At 39.0% G+C, this 18,107-nt stretch overlaps 2 protein-coding genes across 7 annotated transcripts in view; one reads left to right on the forward strand and one right to left on the reverse strand.

Moving 5' to 3' along the window:
- The window catches only part of CFAP61 (cilia and flagella associated protein 61), a 93,866-nt gene extending 87,809 nt beyond the window's left edge, over nucleotides 1-6,057 (reverse strand). For 3 of the 6 annotated variants that reach the window (XM_085218668.1, XM_085218664.1, XM_085218669.1), the window contains exons 1-6: nucleotides 5,823-5,965; nucleotides 5,537-5,687; nucleotides 3,608-3,758; nucleotides 1,556-1,632; nucleotides 769-836; nucleotides 122-248 (exon numbers count right to left, since the gene is read on the reverse strand). In XM_085218668.1, coding sequence (XP_085074794.1) covers nucleotides 122-248; nucleotides 769-836; nucleotides 1,556-1,632; nucleotides 3,608-3,758; nucleotides 5,537-5,679 — 566 coding nt within the window. In that variant the 5' untranslated portion in view covers nucleotides 5,680-5,687; nucleotides 5,823-5,965. Of the gene's footprint in view, nucleotides 1-121; nucleotides 249-768; nucleotides 837-1,555; nucleotides 1,633-3,607; nucleotides 3,759-5,536; nucleotides 5,688-5,813 lie in introns of those variants that run through there. The other 3 variants (XM_085218665.1, XM_085218666.1, XM_085218670.1) reach the window with 3 other exon arrangements.
- On the forward strand, nucleotides 5,986-17,865 carry CRNKL1 (crooked neck pre-mRNA splicing factor 1). Its single transcript, XM_003203642.5, has 14 exons — nucleotides 5,986-6,140; nucleotides 6,893-7,045; nucleotides 8,493-8,584; nucleotides 8,700-8,858; nucleotides 9,216-9,382; nucleotides 9,875-10,053; nucleotides 10,761-10,931; nucleotides 11,129-11,320; nucleotides 12,202-12,261; nucleotides 13,256-13,336; nucleotides 15,072-15,311; nucleotides 15,717-15,818; nucleotides 16,386-16,634; nucleotides 17,048-17,865. Exons 1-14 carry the CDS (start codon nucleotides 6,093-6,095, stop codon nucleotides 17,213-17,215), a joined length of 2,061 nt encoding a protein of 686 aa, XP_003203690.1. The 5' UTR covers nucleotides 5,986-6,092; the 3' UTR covers nucleotides 17,216-17,865.
- Nucleotides 17,866-18,107: the final 242 nt, after the last annotated feature.

The raw sequence follows: 18,107 nt of genomic DNA on the forward strand, positions 1-18,107 counted from the left end.
AAAATAACTACTTAATAAGGCTTTCAAGCAGCAAAATCATGGCCATGAGCTGATGCTTAATGGAATAGGAATTTTTGTAATTAATTCAGACAGAAAAGTAGATGTGAGAAAAGTGCATTACCTTGCTTTGCGAACATGCAGCTGTGGGTGATGCTGATGTCTGGGACATACAAGCAAAGTAAAGGTTTTATCCACTGCTGAACCTGGAGCAGTCATCATCTTTTCAAAGACACCATCCAAGCCTGGCTCTGTGAATGACAAAAATCCATTAGGAGCAATAATGAAGTTTCATTATTTAAACTTTTAAATTATCAGGAGAGTTATTAGAGGAAAATGAATTTTTGAACTTAAACAGTAATGCTCTCAATCTTTTAAGTAGTGAGACGGTAATGTCAGTAGTATAAGCATGTTAAAGAATTGTTACTGGGTTAATTTGAGGATTATTCTGCCAGTTCTCCTAGTTCCTCCAAATAACCAAGGTCTTTTTCTACAGTATTTTGTAGTAGACAGAGGTGGGAGCCAGCCATTAAGTGAGCGCTTAGCTGAATGAAACTTGCTACTACATCAACCACTTTTACTAGGAAGGTCCACCAGAGGGTACTTTAGGATTATGGCTTCTGCATGTTTGGAAAATGCTAACTGCTTTCAATATATATTAAAAAAAAAAATTAAAAACAAAACAAGCCCAACACCACAGTCCACCAACACAGCATAGTAGTGGTAATTAGTTATCATTATTTTAAGTTCACAATTGTATTAACTTCTTACCTAAATTCTCATCAGCTGGTATGAAGAGAAGTATGAACTGCAGTTCTGGTATTGCAATATAAGCTCTCCTGGACAAATAACATAACTGTATTCAGTCTTTCACAGCTACATCAACTCATCAGCTAGTCTTTTAACGCATGAAATTTATTCTCCAGTGTATCTAATCTTCCTGTCATGAGCCCACGTGGCTCAAAAATAGAAGCATTTCATTTAACACAACTAATATGACAAGAAAATCACCTGGGGATTTTTACTGTTTCTTTCTACTCTATTTCTCTATTTCCTAATCTTCAGATTTCAAATACTCTCCTTTTTATGTCAGTTCCACCATAGTGAAAACAAATACAGATGGCAGGTCTGTGCTGGCAGATCTCTGAGATGGCACCAGGATGAGCTGCCTTGACACGACAAAGTTCCTAAATTCCACAGCAGCAGCACCAAGTGCAATTCACCCCAGTTATGTAAGTAGGTTCTAAGCTATACCAAATAACCTAATCACTGAGAACTGAGCTAACACATTATACATTGTGCTGTTTGAACCGAATAGTTTGTAAATTCGCTGTGTAATCTGTAGCTAGCAAATGAGCTAAAGGTGATCTGGGAACAACCACACTCCAGAAACATCTATAGCTTTTGAAGCTTCATGCTCAATCATGGAAGTTTAGAGTGGAAACTTAGAAAAGAAAAAAATAAGTAAATTCAATGTGTCTTGCAACTGCAATACTGACAGCAAACAATGGGAGCAGATTGCATGTGCTTCACTACAGAAAGTTATATATTAACTCACCTGATGATTTCTTGGGAACACCCAGCTGCATATTCCTCTTTTGCCACAAACAGATGCATGAACAGAGTGTTCAAAGGCTGCAATATGAAGAATGAGAACCTAAATACCAGGCATTTCATATTTATTGTCTACCCAGGTGTTAATATGTACATTTCCAATATCTCTGACCTGCCCTCAAAGTGCATGTATGAGTAATTCATTGCCTTCAAAGCATATGCTCTACAAATAAAGGATGGTTTTAATATTATGATTTTTGCTAATGCAAAATTTTAAAATCTGATTCATGCTCAAGCTTACTGTTAGAATATATTTTAGACACATCTTTTTAAAAAATTTATAACTTTTTTTTGTGTGTGTCAACTAATAACATTTTACATTAACCACAACAATCAACAATTAAATCCTAATGTTTATTTAATAAAGACATTCTTTTGTTTCTTGCCAGGTTTAAAGAAAGAAAAGAAAGACCTCACAACTAAAATTGTTTTTCCCTCAAAGGATATGAGAGAATTACAAAATCTTTGCAGTGCATTGTTAGACACGTTTGAATATCCAGGCAGAAACAGAACTGACTAAAAGATGCCTTTTTCCTATTTGCCAGTTAGCCTGCAAAACACATTGGAGAAAGGGAATCTCATCAGAACACTACAATTGTTTTGCCAGTGCTGAAGCATAAAATATCCACTGAATCTTCTGCATAGATTTTAGAAAATCTGTATTCTAGAAAAACAAGGGTTGTTCTGCTCCTCATCAGTATTCTGAAGCATCTTCCACTTTTGTTTATAAGCAGTAACTGCTAATATGCCAAAGCTTTTTTTTGGTTTGTTCCTTTTCTCATTGTACACCTCTGCATTCTGAAGTCAGCTGCAGTTTTCCTACAAGAGATATTATCAAGTAGGCAGCCCAAAGAAGGGCGAGCAGAGCCAGCAGCGCAGTGTAACACAACAGGGGCAGCTGTGCAGTGAATGAAGTGGTTGTGTCTGCAAAAAACAGTACACAAAGTACTGTTCAAATGACAAAGAAAACAAATTACAAGAAAATTGTGTGGTTTTTTTTTCTTTACTCCTATATAAGATGTAATAATTGTTTCTTTTAACAGCAAATGCAGCAGTTTTAAATATAATCACTGTATTTGTCAGTTTTTCTGCAAGCCATTGCTTAATAATGCCCAGAACAACACTGGAAAACTGATGAACTGTCTGGAGATGATTTCAGCACTGCCAATACTGGCTGCTAGCTTTTGAATGTTTCTAGTCAACATTTTCTACCATTTCTCAGCAATCACAGGATGATCCAGTTCCTCAATGGACTGAATGATGGACAGCATTCAAATACAGAACTTCTAAGTACCTATTTCTAGTTGTGCTAAGGGTAATTCACAAACTTGATTGAGGAGCCTGTGTGAAAACTGGCAGCACACAGAACAGAGTGCAGCCACTCTCCACATCAACACTAAACAAGGTCACTCCACAATCAAGTCTCTCATGTCGCCATGGTCCTGTACTCAATGTGATTAACCATCCTTCAAAGGGCAATGTGCTCCTCATCCCTTATTCTCTCTGAATCCATTAAATTTGGATTCCATCTTGTAAAACAGCAAAACTTGATTTCAAAAGGTAAGAAATGAGAACTTCAGGAAGGGAACATCACAGACATCACAGCAAGGCCTCCACCTCCTGCATAAATGCTTTGCTAGACAGCACCAGAGCTGGGTAGTTTTTTGAATGAAAAATAATAACAACAGCAATAGCTCATGCTCCTCCCATTGGCTGTGCAATAGTTAGAGATGTTTTGCTCTTATCTGGCAAAGAACTTGCATTCCCTAATGGCCTCTGCCAGGATAACACTATAATGGCATAAGCACAGGTACTCGTGAACTTCCTGATGGTTACTAAGGAACCTGACCATCACCTTCCTCAGCTTGAATCATCAGCTCCACCAGAAAGAGATTTAGATGCCTATGCATATTTCTTATAGATGAACTTTAGCTGGAAAACAAACAAACAAACAACAACAACAACAAAAACAACTAAAATAATACAATTTACTTACAGTGCATTTGTTGTTAACATAGTTTTTATTTAAGAATGATTCCCAGTCGGACTGATCAGTGATATTCCAATTTGGATAGTCAAGAAAGATGGCGTGGGCTATAGCCTCATTCTTCTCATTGCAGAGTGTCAGAGCAAAAGTTGATTTTTCTCTGTAAAAACAATTTCATTTTGCAGAATTTGAAGAAAGCACATGGGAGATTTACACTTAACCATCAGGTTTTGTAGATTTAACTATTTAACAAAAGTGAAGGCTTTTTTGTTTGTTGTTTTGTTCTTCATATGTGTGTATGTGAACAACTTCTTCAAAGACAAGCCTCTTGCTTGTCTCAGCTCTTGAAATATACATGCAATTAACAAAATTCATCAGTATTTCTACAGAGTGCTTACAAATGTTTGTGGTTTGTGCCTTCACATTACTGGCATTTTTGCAGATGGGAGCTCTTTATAAAGTAAGTTTTGTATTATTTTCTCCTTCAAATTTTCATCCCCTTCCCTCCCCAATAAATTATTGTTTGGAAATGGAAAAAGGAAAAATCACTAGAAATATTACTGAAGAGCTTCAGTCATCTTTCTTTCTCTCTGTTTTCAAATTTTCCAGACTCAAACTCTACTTGTGCATGTACTCACCTAGGATGAGTAACACTACTGATTATAACTCAGCTTGTTATAATGTCACCATCCTTAAAAGCGCTGCAAGGGTCAGGCTCAATCAAACTTTATTACCCACATCCTAAATTGACGTTACTGTTTCAATTTCAAACAGTTATTTGATTCTGTTACTATAATAGCTCACATGATTTTTCAAATCCTGCATTTAATGGCTGTTTACAAAGGTGGATAGTGATAGGACAAGGGGAATGGCTTTAACCTGAGACACGGGAGGTTAAGTTAGATATTAGGAGGAATTTTTTCACAGAGAGGGTGGTGAGGCACTGGAACAGGTTGCCCAAGGAGGCTGTGGATGCCCCATCCCTGCAGGCATTCAAGGCCAGGCTGGATGTGGCTCTGGGCAGCCTGGGCTGCTGGTTGGCGACCTGCACACAGCAGGGGGTTGGAAGTGGATGAGCATTGTGGTCCTTTTCAACCCAGGCCATTCTAGGATTTATTCTATGATTCTATGAATTACTACATATTTAGCATCTAAGTGTTTTGTTTTCTTCATATTTTTCTTCATACATCTGTTTTTCCCCAGATAGTTGGTATCTGAGGTATTTGGACAAGTGGAAAAAGCCTACATGACTTAGTGGTATTTCACACAGTTTGTCTCTATCTGTCTTTCATCACTTCATAGAAAGATGAAATGATCAACACTTTCTGTGTTAACTCCAGTAACAGAAGACTTCTGCCACCAGCCACTTCTCTGAAGGTTTTGCCATGGAAGCAGCCAGGATACAGATACATAATATCTTCCATCCTTGTGTTGGCAGCTGGCGGGCAGGAAAGGTTCCCTTTCAGTAGTGAAAAAAAGACAAAAATTCAGATATACACAAGAAAAGAAAAGAGAAAAACTGTGACCAAAAAACTATTAAAACCCCTAATCCATGCCCTCTGTTCTACCACTCTGCAGTGGACAAAAAGGAATCCATTAGATGGAGCCAGGTGCTGACAGCTGCTGCGGATCCTCCTGGTTTCACCTGATAGTAGCCAAGAATATTTCATCCTAACTTTAATAAAGAGGAAGTTGTTTGAAGCCGAACTCTCTCCACTGTACCGACTTCGGTGATTCAAGCTTGCACAAAGTCTTGCACGTGTGAAGCAGAAAAGAGGTGAAAGCAGATTTCCTTTCCCTTTTTGTCAAGTGCATGAGCGGTCATTGCGCCACACCACATCAAAGCTCAAAATGGCTTCTGGCATATTGAATAGAACGGAATCCCTTCAAGTTTCCTGCAAGAACAGCAAGACAAGCCCCAGAAGCACTAGTACTTACAAAAGGTACGCTACATCAATCCTTCCAAAAATGTCTTCTGTAAAATGGGTGAAGAGGCTGGCAAAAGCAGAAGCATCGTGTGCCTCTGTCCTTCTGGGATGGACCACTTCTGTACGTCCCCTCAAAGAGGTTATTGTCGTCATCTCGGCAACTGCAACAAAAAGAAGGAAAACGCTGCTGGTTCTGGCAGACCCTGCCGCAATCACACAGTGCCAGAATCGTTATGGCTGGAAAAGACCACTAAGATCAACAGGTCCAACCGCCAGCCCAGCCGCACCGCTCTAACCGTGTCCTCCGAGCCGCAAGGGGGCGCCATTCGCGGACTAAGCAGGAGGGGAACGAGGAGCCTGAGGGTCTGCAGGTCGCGCGCACTCACCGCTCCGTTACCCGGCAACGCGGAGCGGTGACAGATGGCGCTCAGGTTCTCCTAGCCCCGCTCAGCCCCGCTCAGCACTGCCGCTACCGGGACGCGCCGCCGTTACTCCGGCAACCGCGCGCGCCGGCGCTACGTGAGGTCACAGGTCGCTGGGCGGAGCCGGCGCGGAGAGACGACAAGATGGCGTCTACGGCGGCCGGCAAGCAGCGCATCCCCAAAGTGGCCAAGGTGGGTGGCGGCGGCGGTTGTGGCCGCTGTGTGGGTGCTGCTGGGTTGTGTGGGGCGGGGCGGGGAGCGTGGCCGGAGCGGGTGGCTGCGCTGGGCCCTGCGCTCCTCTGGGTCCTGGAGCGGCCTGGTAGGGAGGCTCCCAGTGAGGGGTCTGGGACACCAATGTGATGGGGAGCGGCTGAGGGAACCGGGGCTGTTCGGTCTGTAGAAGAGGAGGCTCAGGGGAGACCTCGTAGCTCTGTGCAACGACCTGAAAGAGGCTGTGTGAGGCGGGGTCAGCCTCTGCTCCCAGGGAACGGCCGTAGGACGAGAGGGGATGGCCTCACGTTGTGCCAGGGGAGGTTCGGGTTGGCTGTTAGGAACGATTCCTTCTCCAGAAGCGATTCTGCACTGCCACAGCTGCCCAGGGAGTGGTGGGGTCACCTGGAGGTGTCCCAGAGCCGTGGGGATGTGGCACTGAGGGACGTGGGCAGTGGGAACAGTGGGGATGGGTTGGTGGTTAAGCTTGGTGATCGTATTGTTTTTTTCCACTTTTAATGATTCTATGATTCTCAGTGAGCTTCCTGATCTCCTGATGCTGATCTCACTGATGCTAGGCAGTGGCTGTGGTGCCCGTCCTTTCTCTCAGGAGCCTCCAAGTCATTCTTCAGTAGATGCTTCACATAGGGAGCTGCTGGACCAAACTCATCCTGATGGGGTTTTCTAGTTTTGTGTTAAAAGGGGAAAGCGAACCAAATGCCCTTGCTTTATAGGTGAAAAACAAAGCACCCGCAGAAGTTCAGATCACAGCAGAGCAGCTTTTAAGAGAAGCAAAGGAGAGAGAGCTCGAGCTTCTTCCACCACCTCCTCAGCAGAAGATCACAGATGTTGAAGAGCTAAATGACTATAAGCTACGGAAAAGAAAGGTAAAGGGGGGATAAAAAACCAACAAGTTTTACCCTTCTATAAAGTGCTGAAATTCAATATTTTCTAATATGAATAAGGTGTTCTTTGTGTTATTACTTGCTCAGTTTTTAGGTTAATAATTCTTAAAAAAAAAACAACACTTTTCATAGAAAATGTGTTATTATCATGCAGAAAGTAAGTTATAAAAGTATGTGTTATTTTCATTCAAAAAGTAAGTTATAAAAGTATGTTGTTTAACAAAACTTGGTAATACACATGATATCAGATCTCTGCATTCAATATGTTTGGGTATTGCAAAGGTAATTACATGCATGATTTATATGCAGTTTCTTATTCACCACTGATATCATGCCAGTATGATATAACATCAGCAGGCTTTGCTGATGCTGGTAGTTTTTCCATCTCAACTGTTTACAATTAAAAAGGCATAGAACCATACTGATTTTGCAAATGTTATTTCTGTCCTTGTAGTTATGCTATTATGGGGCACATATTAGAACAAATTTCTGCACTGTATGTGTTTATGGTTTGGTGATTGTCTAGAAAAAAAAAAAACATTCACTTGTGAGATTTATTTATATATTTTTATATATATATATATTTATATTCTCATTTCTTCTTTAAATAAGAGCTGCTTTGTTTGTGTAGACTTAACTACAGTTTTCTTCTGCATTTTTCTTCAATAATTTCTGTCCTGGATCAAAAGAAAGTAAAGCAAGTGTATTCTTGATAGTGAATTTGAAATGTTTTCAAGTGGAATTACTCAGTTATTTTTCAGATATAGCCAATGTTTAAAGATACCTTTTTGTTGTTGTTCTTAAGGTTACTTTTTAATCTCTTGTATGGAGGGCAGTAACAAGCCACTGCGTGTTACCTCTGTTAAACCATGTTTGACTGTGATTTATGTACTGATAGCATTGATCCTGACAATAGCCAAAGCAACACTGGAGATACTGTCACCGTTGCACTGAATGGTGAAAATTGCCTTGGACATTTGATGCCAGAATATTAAATCCAGGGAATAATCATAAGATTAAAGAAAACCATGGAATGTTGCACACACGTCAGAGTAAACTCATGCTGGTGCATATAGATATATTCAGGATTGTACAATGATTGGATTCCATCTTTCCAGCTATTGCTATTGAAACAGGTAATCAGGAGATTGGAAAAAAATTATAAATAAGAAAGTAGTTCTAGTATAGTTGGTTATTATTCCATTAGTATTCCAGGTATCCACTTGCAGAAACTCGAATGTAGTCCTTATCTGTATGACAGTTAACTTTCCAATTGCTCTGCTATGCAGTTTTTAGAAAGTTTTGTATTGGGTAGCTATTGTTACTACAACATGTAACACATAATTATTCTAATAATCTGTAAATTGTTTATGAAAAGATCAGTCTGCACAGAACGTGTTTTTACTTACAGAAATAACTTTCTCCTCAGACTTTTGAAGATAACATAAGAAAAAACAGAACTGTTATCAGTAACTGGATAAAGTACGCACAATGGGAAGAAAGCTTAAAAGAAATACAGAGGTAATTATGTTATAGTTGTTACAGTGATCTTATAAACCTCTTAAGACAGAGGCTGACAAACACTGTCAGTGTTTTGGAAGCACATTAATAAGCACAGCTTCTCTTTGCTTTCCAGAGCCCGTTCCATTTACGAGCGTGCTTTAGATGTAGACTACAGAAATGTCACCCTTTGGCTGAAATATGCAGAAATGGAAATGAAGAACCGCCAGGTTAATCATGCCCGAAACATTTGGGATCGAGCTATTACCACCCTCCCCAGGGTGAACCAGTTCTGGTATGTTTACAGAGAATGGAGCATTGCTTCTACCCCAGAGAGGATGGATCATTTTTATATCTCTACCTAATGTAAAAGTGTATTGTATTCTCTTTCTGCAGTTCTTTAGGCTGATTCTCAAGAATGTAAAAGCTTAATTTTTGAAAGGTTATGTAGTTATGGAATGGGAAGGCTGTTGCAGAGAAGGATGTTTGTGTATGTGCATGCTGCCACTCACAGCAGTATCTACAGGCATTTCTGGAGTGCAAGTGGGGAATACATGGTAGAAGTGCCAGCGATGCTCTTACTAAGCACTTGAAAAATCATTGTAATTTGTATTTACTAAGTGCTTGTAAACACTAGATCTTGTTTTCTAAGGTATAAGTACACTTACATGGAAGAGATGCTGGGGAACGTTGCTGGATCACGTCAGGTGTTTGAACGCTGGATGGAATGGCAACCAGAGGAGCAAGCTTGGCATTCCTATATTAACTTCGAGCTGAGATACAAGGAAGTGGATAGGGCACGTACCATTTATGAAAGATATATCCTTTTTAGTGCATTGTGACTCCTATCCAAACTTAGGCGTGAACTTTTCCTTTTGTCCCTACTCTACACCAGCTCCTTTTTACTGTGATGTGCTGGCAGTAAGCCACCATACTGAGAGCCAGCAGTAGGTCTTAAACACCTGTTTAAATAGATGTCTTCAAATGTGGTTCAGTGTATGGATCCTGCTACAACAGGGAACACTTAACAGCACCCACACCTCTAGATTATTTTGTAGGCATAATTTGTTCCAGTTTTCTCCTTCCTAGCCTTCTCCCTGACTCTTCCCTGACTTTTATTCCTTTTATTAAAATTCGGGTTTACAGTACTCAGCATGGTACCTTTGCATGTTTGGAGCTGCTTAATGTCTTCTTCCCAGTTGTGTTACTTGCGTATGTCATTCTTAGGAGTTGTTTTGTCTGTGCTCACTGGGAAGGATGCGATTTGAGAGATTCAATTCAACTGCTACTGTTTCTTTAACATAGCTCTACTCGTTATTGTCCATCCTGATGTGAAAAACTGGATCAAGTATGCCCGCTTTGAAGAGAAGCACTGTTATTTTGCTCATGCAAGGAAAGTATATGAGAGGGCAGTGGAGTTCTTTGGAGAAGAGCACATGGATGAGCACTTGTATGTGGCTTTTGCGAAGTTTGAAGAGAACCAGAAAGAAGTAAGATTCTCTTACATCAAGCTGATACTAACCACCTCCACAAGATTTCTTTCTGAGTATCAAACTCAAGGTCCCTTAACACACGTTTGCAATACTTGTGTTTTCCAACAACATTGTGGTCTTAGATAGTATGAGTTAAGGAATCAATCTTTTGCTTAGCTTATATTTGGCTTTTGGTGGCCTTGAGGAAATATGTTCTAAAAAAAATAAGTGCCAAATTTCCCAAGCCTCAGAATAGTGCCATTCAATCTCATACGTGTCCTATAGTATGAGATTGTAGATCAATTGCATGCATAATACAAAATAAAAGCTCTGTTAGTCATAATTTTGCATAATTAAGCAATTCAAAACATTCACAGAATGGCCAAGGTTGGAAGGGACCTCAAGGATCATCAATCTCCAACCCCCCTGCCACATGCAGGGAATCCCTGCATTCTGTGAACCCCAAACTACAGACTCTTAAAAATACTTTAATTATTCCAAACCTATAAATGAGTAAGTGATAGTAAATTTTGGTATTAACAGATTTTTTTCTTCTTTGTTTCTCTTCAGTATTACCCTCCAGGGAGACCTGTGTTAGTCCTGTCCTAAAAAGATCATTTGCATTAAACATTGTTAAAAGATCAGTGAGATACTAAAACATACATTATGAGATAGGAGAGTAGTTGCATTCCAAATACAATTCAAATGATATTTAATATTTTCAGTTTGAAAGAGTAAGGGTGATCTACAAGTATGCCTTGGATAGAATTCCAAAACAGGATGCCCAAAATCTCTTCAAAAATTACACCATCTTTGAGAAGAAGTTTGGTGATAGAAGGGGTATTGAAGACATCATTGTCAGCAAGAGAAGATTCCAGTATGAAGAGGAAGTGAAGGTACGTATTACAAGTATTCTCTGGGCTCATCATGGAAGTGAAGACCCTTTAACCCACCTCCCTTCCAAAGCTCTGGCTTAAGCGTACTTGGGACAGTTTTTGCTGGTATTGCGGTGACTAAAACTAAATAAAGGAAAAAGTTTTGCTGTTTGCAGTTAATTTTCTTTCCCATTTCTCTACTCCCATCTTTCTGGAAGGCAAATCCACATAATTATGATGCATGGTTTGACTACTTGAGGTTAGTTGAAAGTGATGCTGATGCAGAGACTGTCCGAGAAGTGTATGAAAGAGCCATTGCTAACGTTCCCCCAATCCAAGAGAAGAGATACTGGAAGAGATACATCTATCTTTGGATCAACTATGCATTATATGAAGAGCTGGAGGCAAAGGCAAGTAGGAAGAACTCGCATTTTCTTTATTTTTTTTTTCTTTCTGAAGTACTTTTCTTACACAAAGCAGCTACAGGTACCTGTAGAGTCCTGAGAGCAACAACAATAATCTGATTTATGTCATTAGCCACAGGGCTATTTAAGCATTTGCCCCCTATACATACAGTTTGATTTGTGTGAAATAGCCCTTCCATTGTATGAGGAGAAAAACATTTGTTTTGCCCCAATGCATGTAGAAACTGACTGATAAAAGCAAAAAGTTCTTTCTAGCCCCACCTGAATTTCCTTTTCCAGACTGTTGCCTAAACTTGTGCCAATACTGATACAAGTGGTATATAATAAATAGTGTAGGTATTTCTTCTGTTTTTTATCAGTCAGGTAGCATAGTATTATAAATACAGCAGTATTACAAACAGCATAACAGAACTATTTGTGAAGTTGTTCTGTGAAGCAGTCAAGTTCTTGGTACAGTTACCTTCTGAGGCTTTGTCTGTGGTGTTACCAGTCCTGTCACACAGCTGCATTTGATTTCATAAAGTCATAGTTCAGTATTCAGTCAGCTGTTCAGTGTCCTGTAAAAGAAAAAATATTTTTTCCCCCCTAACTAACAGCACTGATGGATTTACTGGCTCATTCTTAATGAGGTTTTTTCTTTAAAAAAGACCTTTATTGACCCTCAGAATTTCCCATCTTTGAATTGTGCATACACATACATAGATACGTATTTTTAAGTATACATGATTCTAAACTCCTGTACTTAAAAAATACTGTTCTACAGTTTGACAATCATTGTGTGATTCAAAATGGTGTAATTACTGTAATGTAATCTGAGTAGTGAATGAAGAACTTCACTTTTTGTTTAATTGTACCTTTTCTTTCAGGATCCTGAGCGAACCAGACAAGTTTATCAGGCATGTATTGAGCTCCTTCCACACAAGAAGGTATGGCTCCTCCAACAGTTCATATAAAGGCTTATGTTGTAAACTGTAAGATTGAGATTCTTTAACTTCTCTCTCAAATTACTGGTTCAGAAGCCTCTTAAATTGTCTTTAGTTAAGTGCAGTGAGGGCTGCAAGGCTGAGGTATATAAACCCCTCCAAAAAGCTGCTAATGCATTTCTGCATAGCTGCTCACAAGCAAGGGAGTTGTTTATCCAAGATTTTCTGTGGACTCTCTTCTACTTTAGCAAAGTTGATCTTCTTCTAAAATTGGTAGTATTTCCCCTGTAAGTTAAGGAATTAGAGAACTGCAACTTGCATAGTCAGTGGGAAACAGCAGGCCACACATCAATGTCAGATTTCCTCATATAGACATGAAACCAGTGTTTGATCAGCATTTTCAAATCACCAGGAGTGCTATAAAAAGCTGAAATACCACCTACTATTCTCTATAGAGAATAACTTAGTGCTGTTTAATAGTAGAGAATATCTTTTCTCTTCTTTCCTTTGTTTGTTTTTCTTCCTAGAAAGGCTGATCCTTTCCTAGCTGTTCTCAGCCTAGTTGCCTGTAGTCTCTATAAAATATTTGTTACTCCATTTTACAGAAGGTTGATGCCTCTTATAGTAACTTTATAATTGTTTGCCTGGTGCCCATTGAGGAAGGAGCATTTCATAAACTGTCATGAGGGTGTATGTCCCCCATAGCTGATGTAATTAGCCAATCAGTTGATTGATAAAATACTTTATTTGCTCGAAAAGATTTCTGTCCTGGCTGTTTTTATTTCATGTCTATAGGGGAGTAAATTACCTTGATGTAGAGGTTGCTTTGGGTCACAAATTCTCACTTTTCCAACAGAAAAACACTGAAGTCAAACACAGCTAACTGCAGTATTGATAATGTGAGTTCATATGTAGGTAGGGATGTTTTGTAAAGAACACATGCAAAATTATTTACTGAGCTTCCAACCCATGCATCACGTTGTTCTTTTTCTTTCAGTTTACATTTGCCAAAATATGGCTGCTGTATGCACAGTTTGAAATAAGACAGAAAAATCTTCCACTTGCTAGAAGAGCTTTGGTAAGCTTTGGTTAATTCTGTAATTGATTTCCCTAACTAATATTAACTAGGGAATGGCATTAAAAGGTCTTAAAAATTGTCCTTTGTAAATTGGTGTTTTTAATCCACTTAAATAAAGCTTCCTAGAAATCTGCAGGGACCAGCATTTACTGTCATGTATGATTTAAGGAGCAGTATAGCTTGATATGATGAATTAGCCACAGACTGAGATGAATGCAGCTTTCCCGTTTCTGCTGGCAAAAGATGTATCTAAATACAAGAGTACAAATCAGCTTAGTGCACTTAAAAGAATTCCAGCTACTACTGGTTTGTTGCTTTTTAAAAATCTCAATACATAGGAGTTTTTGATTCTTAGACATTCACACTTGCATAATAACATTTGAGTCCCAGCTACTTGGTTGTTGATAGAAACAATCATGGGTGCTTTGTGCAGGTGCAGGAGCTTCTGGACAAATTTCCCTGCCATATCAGAGAATGATGGAATATGTTTTGGCACCAGAAATTTGAAATGAAAAAATTGTTTTCCTTTCAGTTCAGATACTCTGAATAAGCTGAATGACAGCAGTGGACTAAGTTTACCCTCCAACATGCTAGTAAAGCTGTGTTTGTTGAGCTGGACTCCTGCCCTTGCCCAGAAAAAAAGCAAAGCAGAGGGATTAAATGAGACTTAAAATCTCCCTGCAGGAGAAGGCAACCATCTGTCTTGAAACATGCTGTAGTTCGAGCTTCATTTGAAATACCCTCCTTCCATTCTAGAAAGGCTACTTTAGTCTCTGTTAAATACTTTAGTATTTGTTGAAATAGTTCCTTCCATTTATTTTAGACTTCTTTTTTGCTGGTCTTTTCTCTATTGTTGTTTAATTTGGCAGATTGTTGCAGCGCGTTACTTTTAATTATTTTTGAAACTAGATTTTGTAAATGAAGCCATAGTCTTTCTATGAATTGGAGCTAGATTTGGCAGGCAGTTACCCTTGCTTTTGCAGTAAGTTCACTCTGAACCACCTCTTGGGCAAGAAGTCTTGCTCCCTTCCTGAGGGAAGGGTATCTAGGCAGTACGCTGTCATCATGCAGAAGAGGAAAGCTAGATTACTTTAATGATCTTAAAGATCTCTTCAAATCTAAATGATTCTGTCGTTCCCTATTGCAGATGTGCCCAGTCTTAACTATTACTTTGAAAGCTTTCCAAATTAGAAATCATGAATAGCTTTCTCCTGGTTTGGCACTTGTGGCTGAGGACAAGTAGTTTTCTTCAGATGTTGAAGCGTATCAAAACAGAAGTTGTTTTTTTTTTTGTATATTCTTCTCTGTCCATCCTTTAATGTAAATCAGCAAGCAGGTAGTGTGGATAATTCTCCATGTGGTTTCTTTTGACTTTGTTTAACATCCAGTTTGGTAACTCCTCAACTGGAAGACTGGAACAGACAGCGTGTTTTCTTGATCTTTTGATGCAAGATGAAGTGTGTTTGTTGAGCCATGGGAGTCCCAACTGATACCTCATGAGGAATTATTGTTATTTAAAAGTATAATAAATTAGAAAGTTTTCTGCTTCAGAGTTCTCGTTGATGTTTTATGGATGCTTCCCTCATTTGCAGACATTGATTGGATTTCATACTGGTCTAAACTCTACTCAGAAATGCGTTTTAGTTCAAATATTGAACAACAAAGTTATTTAGAAATAGTGTTGGTTTTTGTTTCTTTTGCAAGATCTTTAAGTGGCTTTTGGTTTTCTTAACAGGGAACATCCATAGGTAAATGTCCAAAAAACAAACTTTTCAAAGGCTATATTGAACTGGAGTTACAGTTGCGAGAATTTGATCGTTGTCGAAAGCTGTATGAAAAATTCCTGGAATTTGCACCAGAAAACTGCACGTCGTGGATTAAATTTGCTGAACTGGAGACCATTCTTGGTGATATCGATAGAGCCCGTGCAATTTATGAACTGGCTATTAGCCAACCTCGACTAGACATGCCAGAGGTAAGGGGGAAGATGCATTTCACATCTTATCGTAAGTTTAAGATATTTATTCTGTTGTTTGACTAATTAAAATGTAAATAATCTAACAGCCCAAACAGATCCGCTTACAATAGCGGCCTAATCTGTCTCATTAATTTAGCATCTGTTCCTTAGCAGGATACGCAGGACTATTAAACCTATTAAATGTGGCAGGAGGTGCACTCTTCCAAGTGTAAACCAAATGGATGATGTGGACAAGATTTCATGTGACTTAGTCTTAATTAATACTCAGATATCTAAAGTTCATTTTTACAAAGTTCATATTTATCTACACTCCTCTGTTAAAGAACTTCTTTGGCACTATCTCAGTGTTAAATACAGAGCTGCTGGAGGCTGTGAATGTATGGAGGAACTTCTGTTTTACAGGTTCTTTGGAAATCCTACATTGACTTTGAGATAGAGCAAGAAGAGTATGAGAAAACAAGAAATCTTTACCGCAGGTTGCTTCAGCGGACACAGCATGTCAAGGTATGGGTGGGTACCCAGAAACAGAACAGGGCTTGAGTTGGATCCCTGGTGGGTGGGAAGATTTGACTGCTTTGATTGCCTGACTTTGTGTAATTGACTGAAAACCTGAGTTCAGTCCCATGTTTTTGACCTTTTAGTAATGCAGGCGTTTTTAACTTATATATAACAACAGATGTGTCATATTTAAGAAAGGAAAGCTTTGTAGAAGCTTTGCAAAGCAGCCCTCTTCTTGCTGAGCAGCTTTGGAATTTAATTTGCTAAAACATTGCAAAGAAATACTCGTGATTATTTTTCCAGTGTAATTTGATGTTGTAATTTAACTAAGTTCAGACAGGTCTATCATAACCCAAAACAAGCAGTAGAAATTTGTTGAGATTGCTAACCGAATTATTCTTTCCTCTTAAAATGAGGCAAATCTCACATACTTGAAACAAACATGAATTTTCTGGTCATTTGCTTATAAAAGCATGCTTTTGGTTTTTGTTCTTTTAGCTGCTTTGTTTTCTTTATCACTTAACCTATTCAGAGTGGAAGTTTCAACTTGGTTTTTGATTGTTTTCAACGTAGGTATGGATTAGCTTTGCACAGTTTGAGCTATCTGCAGGAAAAGAGGAGAGCTTGTCAAGATGCCGGCAGATTTATGAAGAGGCTAATAAAGCAATGAGGAACTGTGAGGAGAAAGAAGAGAGAGTCATGCTTCTGGAATCTTGGAAGACCTTTGAAGAGGAGTTTGGAACTGATAGCACTAAAGAGAGGATAGAAAAACTTATGCCTGAAAAAATAAAGAAGAGGAGAAAACTGCAGGCTGAAGATGGGGTAAGAAGAAAAAAATATACAAGTAATCTTTCTGAAACCTTAGTGGCTCTCCACTGGGATCTGGAACTCAAAACGGGCTGTGATGGGTGCTGTAACTGTGCACTGATATTACTTCTGTAATTGAAGGAAAGTATTAGCAGAAGATGCATCCTGCTGAGTTCCTTGCCCTTCAGTGGAGTAGGTGGGCAGTTGATTCAGAATGAAATACCAGTGCTCAAGGTAGTTCTAGATTAAATTTTTATTACTGTGTTGTACCCATTCAGCTTGTTGGTTGCAGCTGCTCTGGATGTTCTAACAAACATTGATTTTAATTTTATCTCATTTTTATGCTTATTAGAAAAACCTGCTAATAGCTAACATTAACATGCCAATTAAACCTGCTTTCTGGTGTTTTTTTTTCTTTCTCCCTGTAGTCTGATGCTGGCTGGGAGGAATATTATGATTATATTTTCCCAGAAGATACTGCCAATCAGCCTAATCTCAAACTACTTGCTATGGCTAAACTCTGGAAGAAACAGCAACAGGAGAGTGAAGCTGCAGAAATGGATCCAGACAAAGACATTGATGAGAGCCAGTCTTAAGGTGTTGCCCTACTCCTTTTCTTGGGTATTGTACGCTATTTTCAGTGGTGACAAATAAACATTCTTGAAGGGTTTTGCTATTTTTGACTTAAGGCATCTTTGGTTTGAAAAACAGCACCATATTGGAGGTGATTCTCTTTAATAGACTCTTGATTTCCATCAACTGAAAGGAGACATCATGGAGCAAGCCTGGAATCCATACCAGTAGTCTGAGAACTGTGAGAAGTGGATGGCAGCTCTTGTTTTTAGGGCAAAACCATCTGTTGTAAGGCTTCTGGAAAGCTTCACGGTAGTGCTTAGTTAATACGTCAAGACAACAGATCTACTTTCTTCAATAAGAAAGATGTCTTCAACCATTCCCAATTGATATTTTTCCAGTAATTCTGTAAATATGTGTTGTTCATGAGGATAGTTGAAAACAAAAACGGTTGACCACAACCTGTTCAATTTCCAACCAAAGCAAGCATTTATCCCAGAAATCTGGTCAGGATGGACAAGAATAGAAGCTGAATACGCTGAAACTAACCCATGAAAGACAAATGTGCAGAGATTGGTACCACACAGTTTGTCTATATTTTAGTATTTGAATATATTGGCACCATATTTTATAGCAAATAATCTATGGGAAATAAAGTAGAAGTGTGAATGGGCTTCTTGTTCTGCTTTTTGTACTTTACAGGGCAAAAAACATTGAGGGGAAGTTTTCTCATTCATGCATTCTTTCTTTTTTCTTTTTCTTTTCTTTTTTTTTTTCCTTTTCCATTGTAATGAAAAAAATGCTCTTGTTCCACTGCAGCTGCTGCCAGGAGAGACCCAGAAAAGTCATGCAGGACTGCGTGGCTCTGGGTGGTGGTCAGGAGCACAAGGGAGGGGAAAGAAAGAGCATATTTAC

This window comes from Meleagris gallopavo, chromosome 2, assembly GCF_905368555.1.
Source record: "Meleagris gallopavo chromosome 2, MGAL_WU_HG_1.1, whole genome shotgun sequence".
Lineage (NCBI taxonomy): Eukaryota > Metazoa > Chordata > Aves > Galliformes > Phasianidae > Meleagris > Meleagris gallopavo.

Excerpts from the sequence above, each read along its gene's own strand:
- CRNKL1 (XM_003203642.5), top strand. The coding sequence starts at position 6,093 with ATGGCGTCTACGGCGGCCGGCAAGCAGCGCATCCCCAAAGTGGCCAAG. Across the intron at positions 7,046-8,492 it reads ATAAGCTACGGAAAAGAAAG|ACTTTTGAAGATAACATAAG; the intron begins GTAAAGGGGGGA and ends CTTTCTCCTCAG. Across the intron at positions 12,262-13,255 it reads AGCTCCTTCCACACAAGAAG|TTTACATTTGCCAAAATATG; the intron begins GTATGGCTCCTC and ends TTTTTCTTTCAG.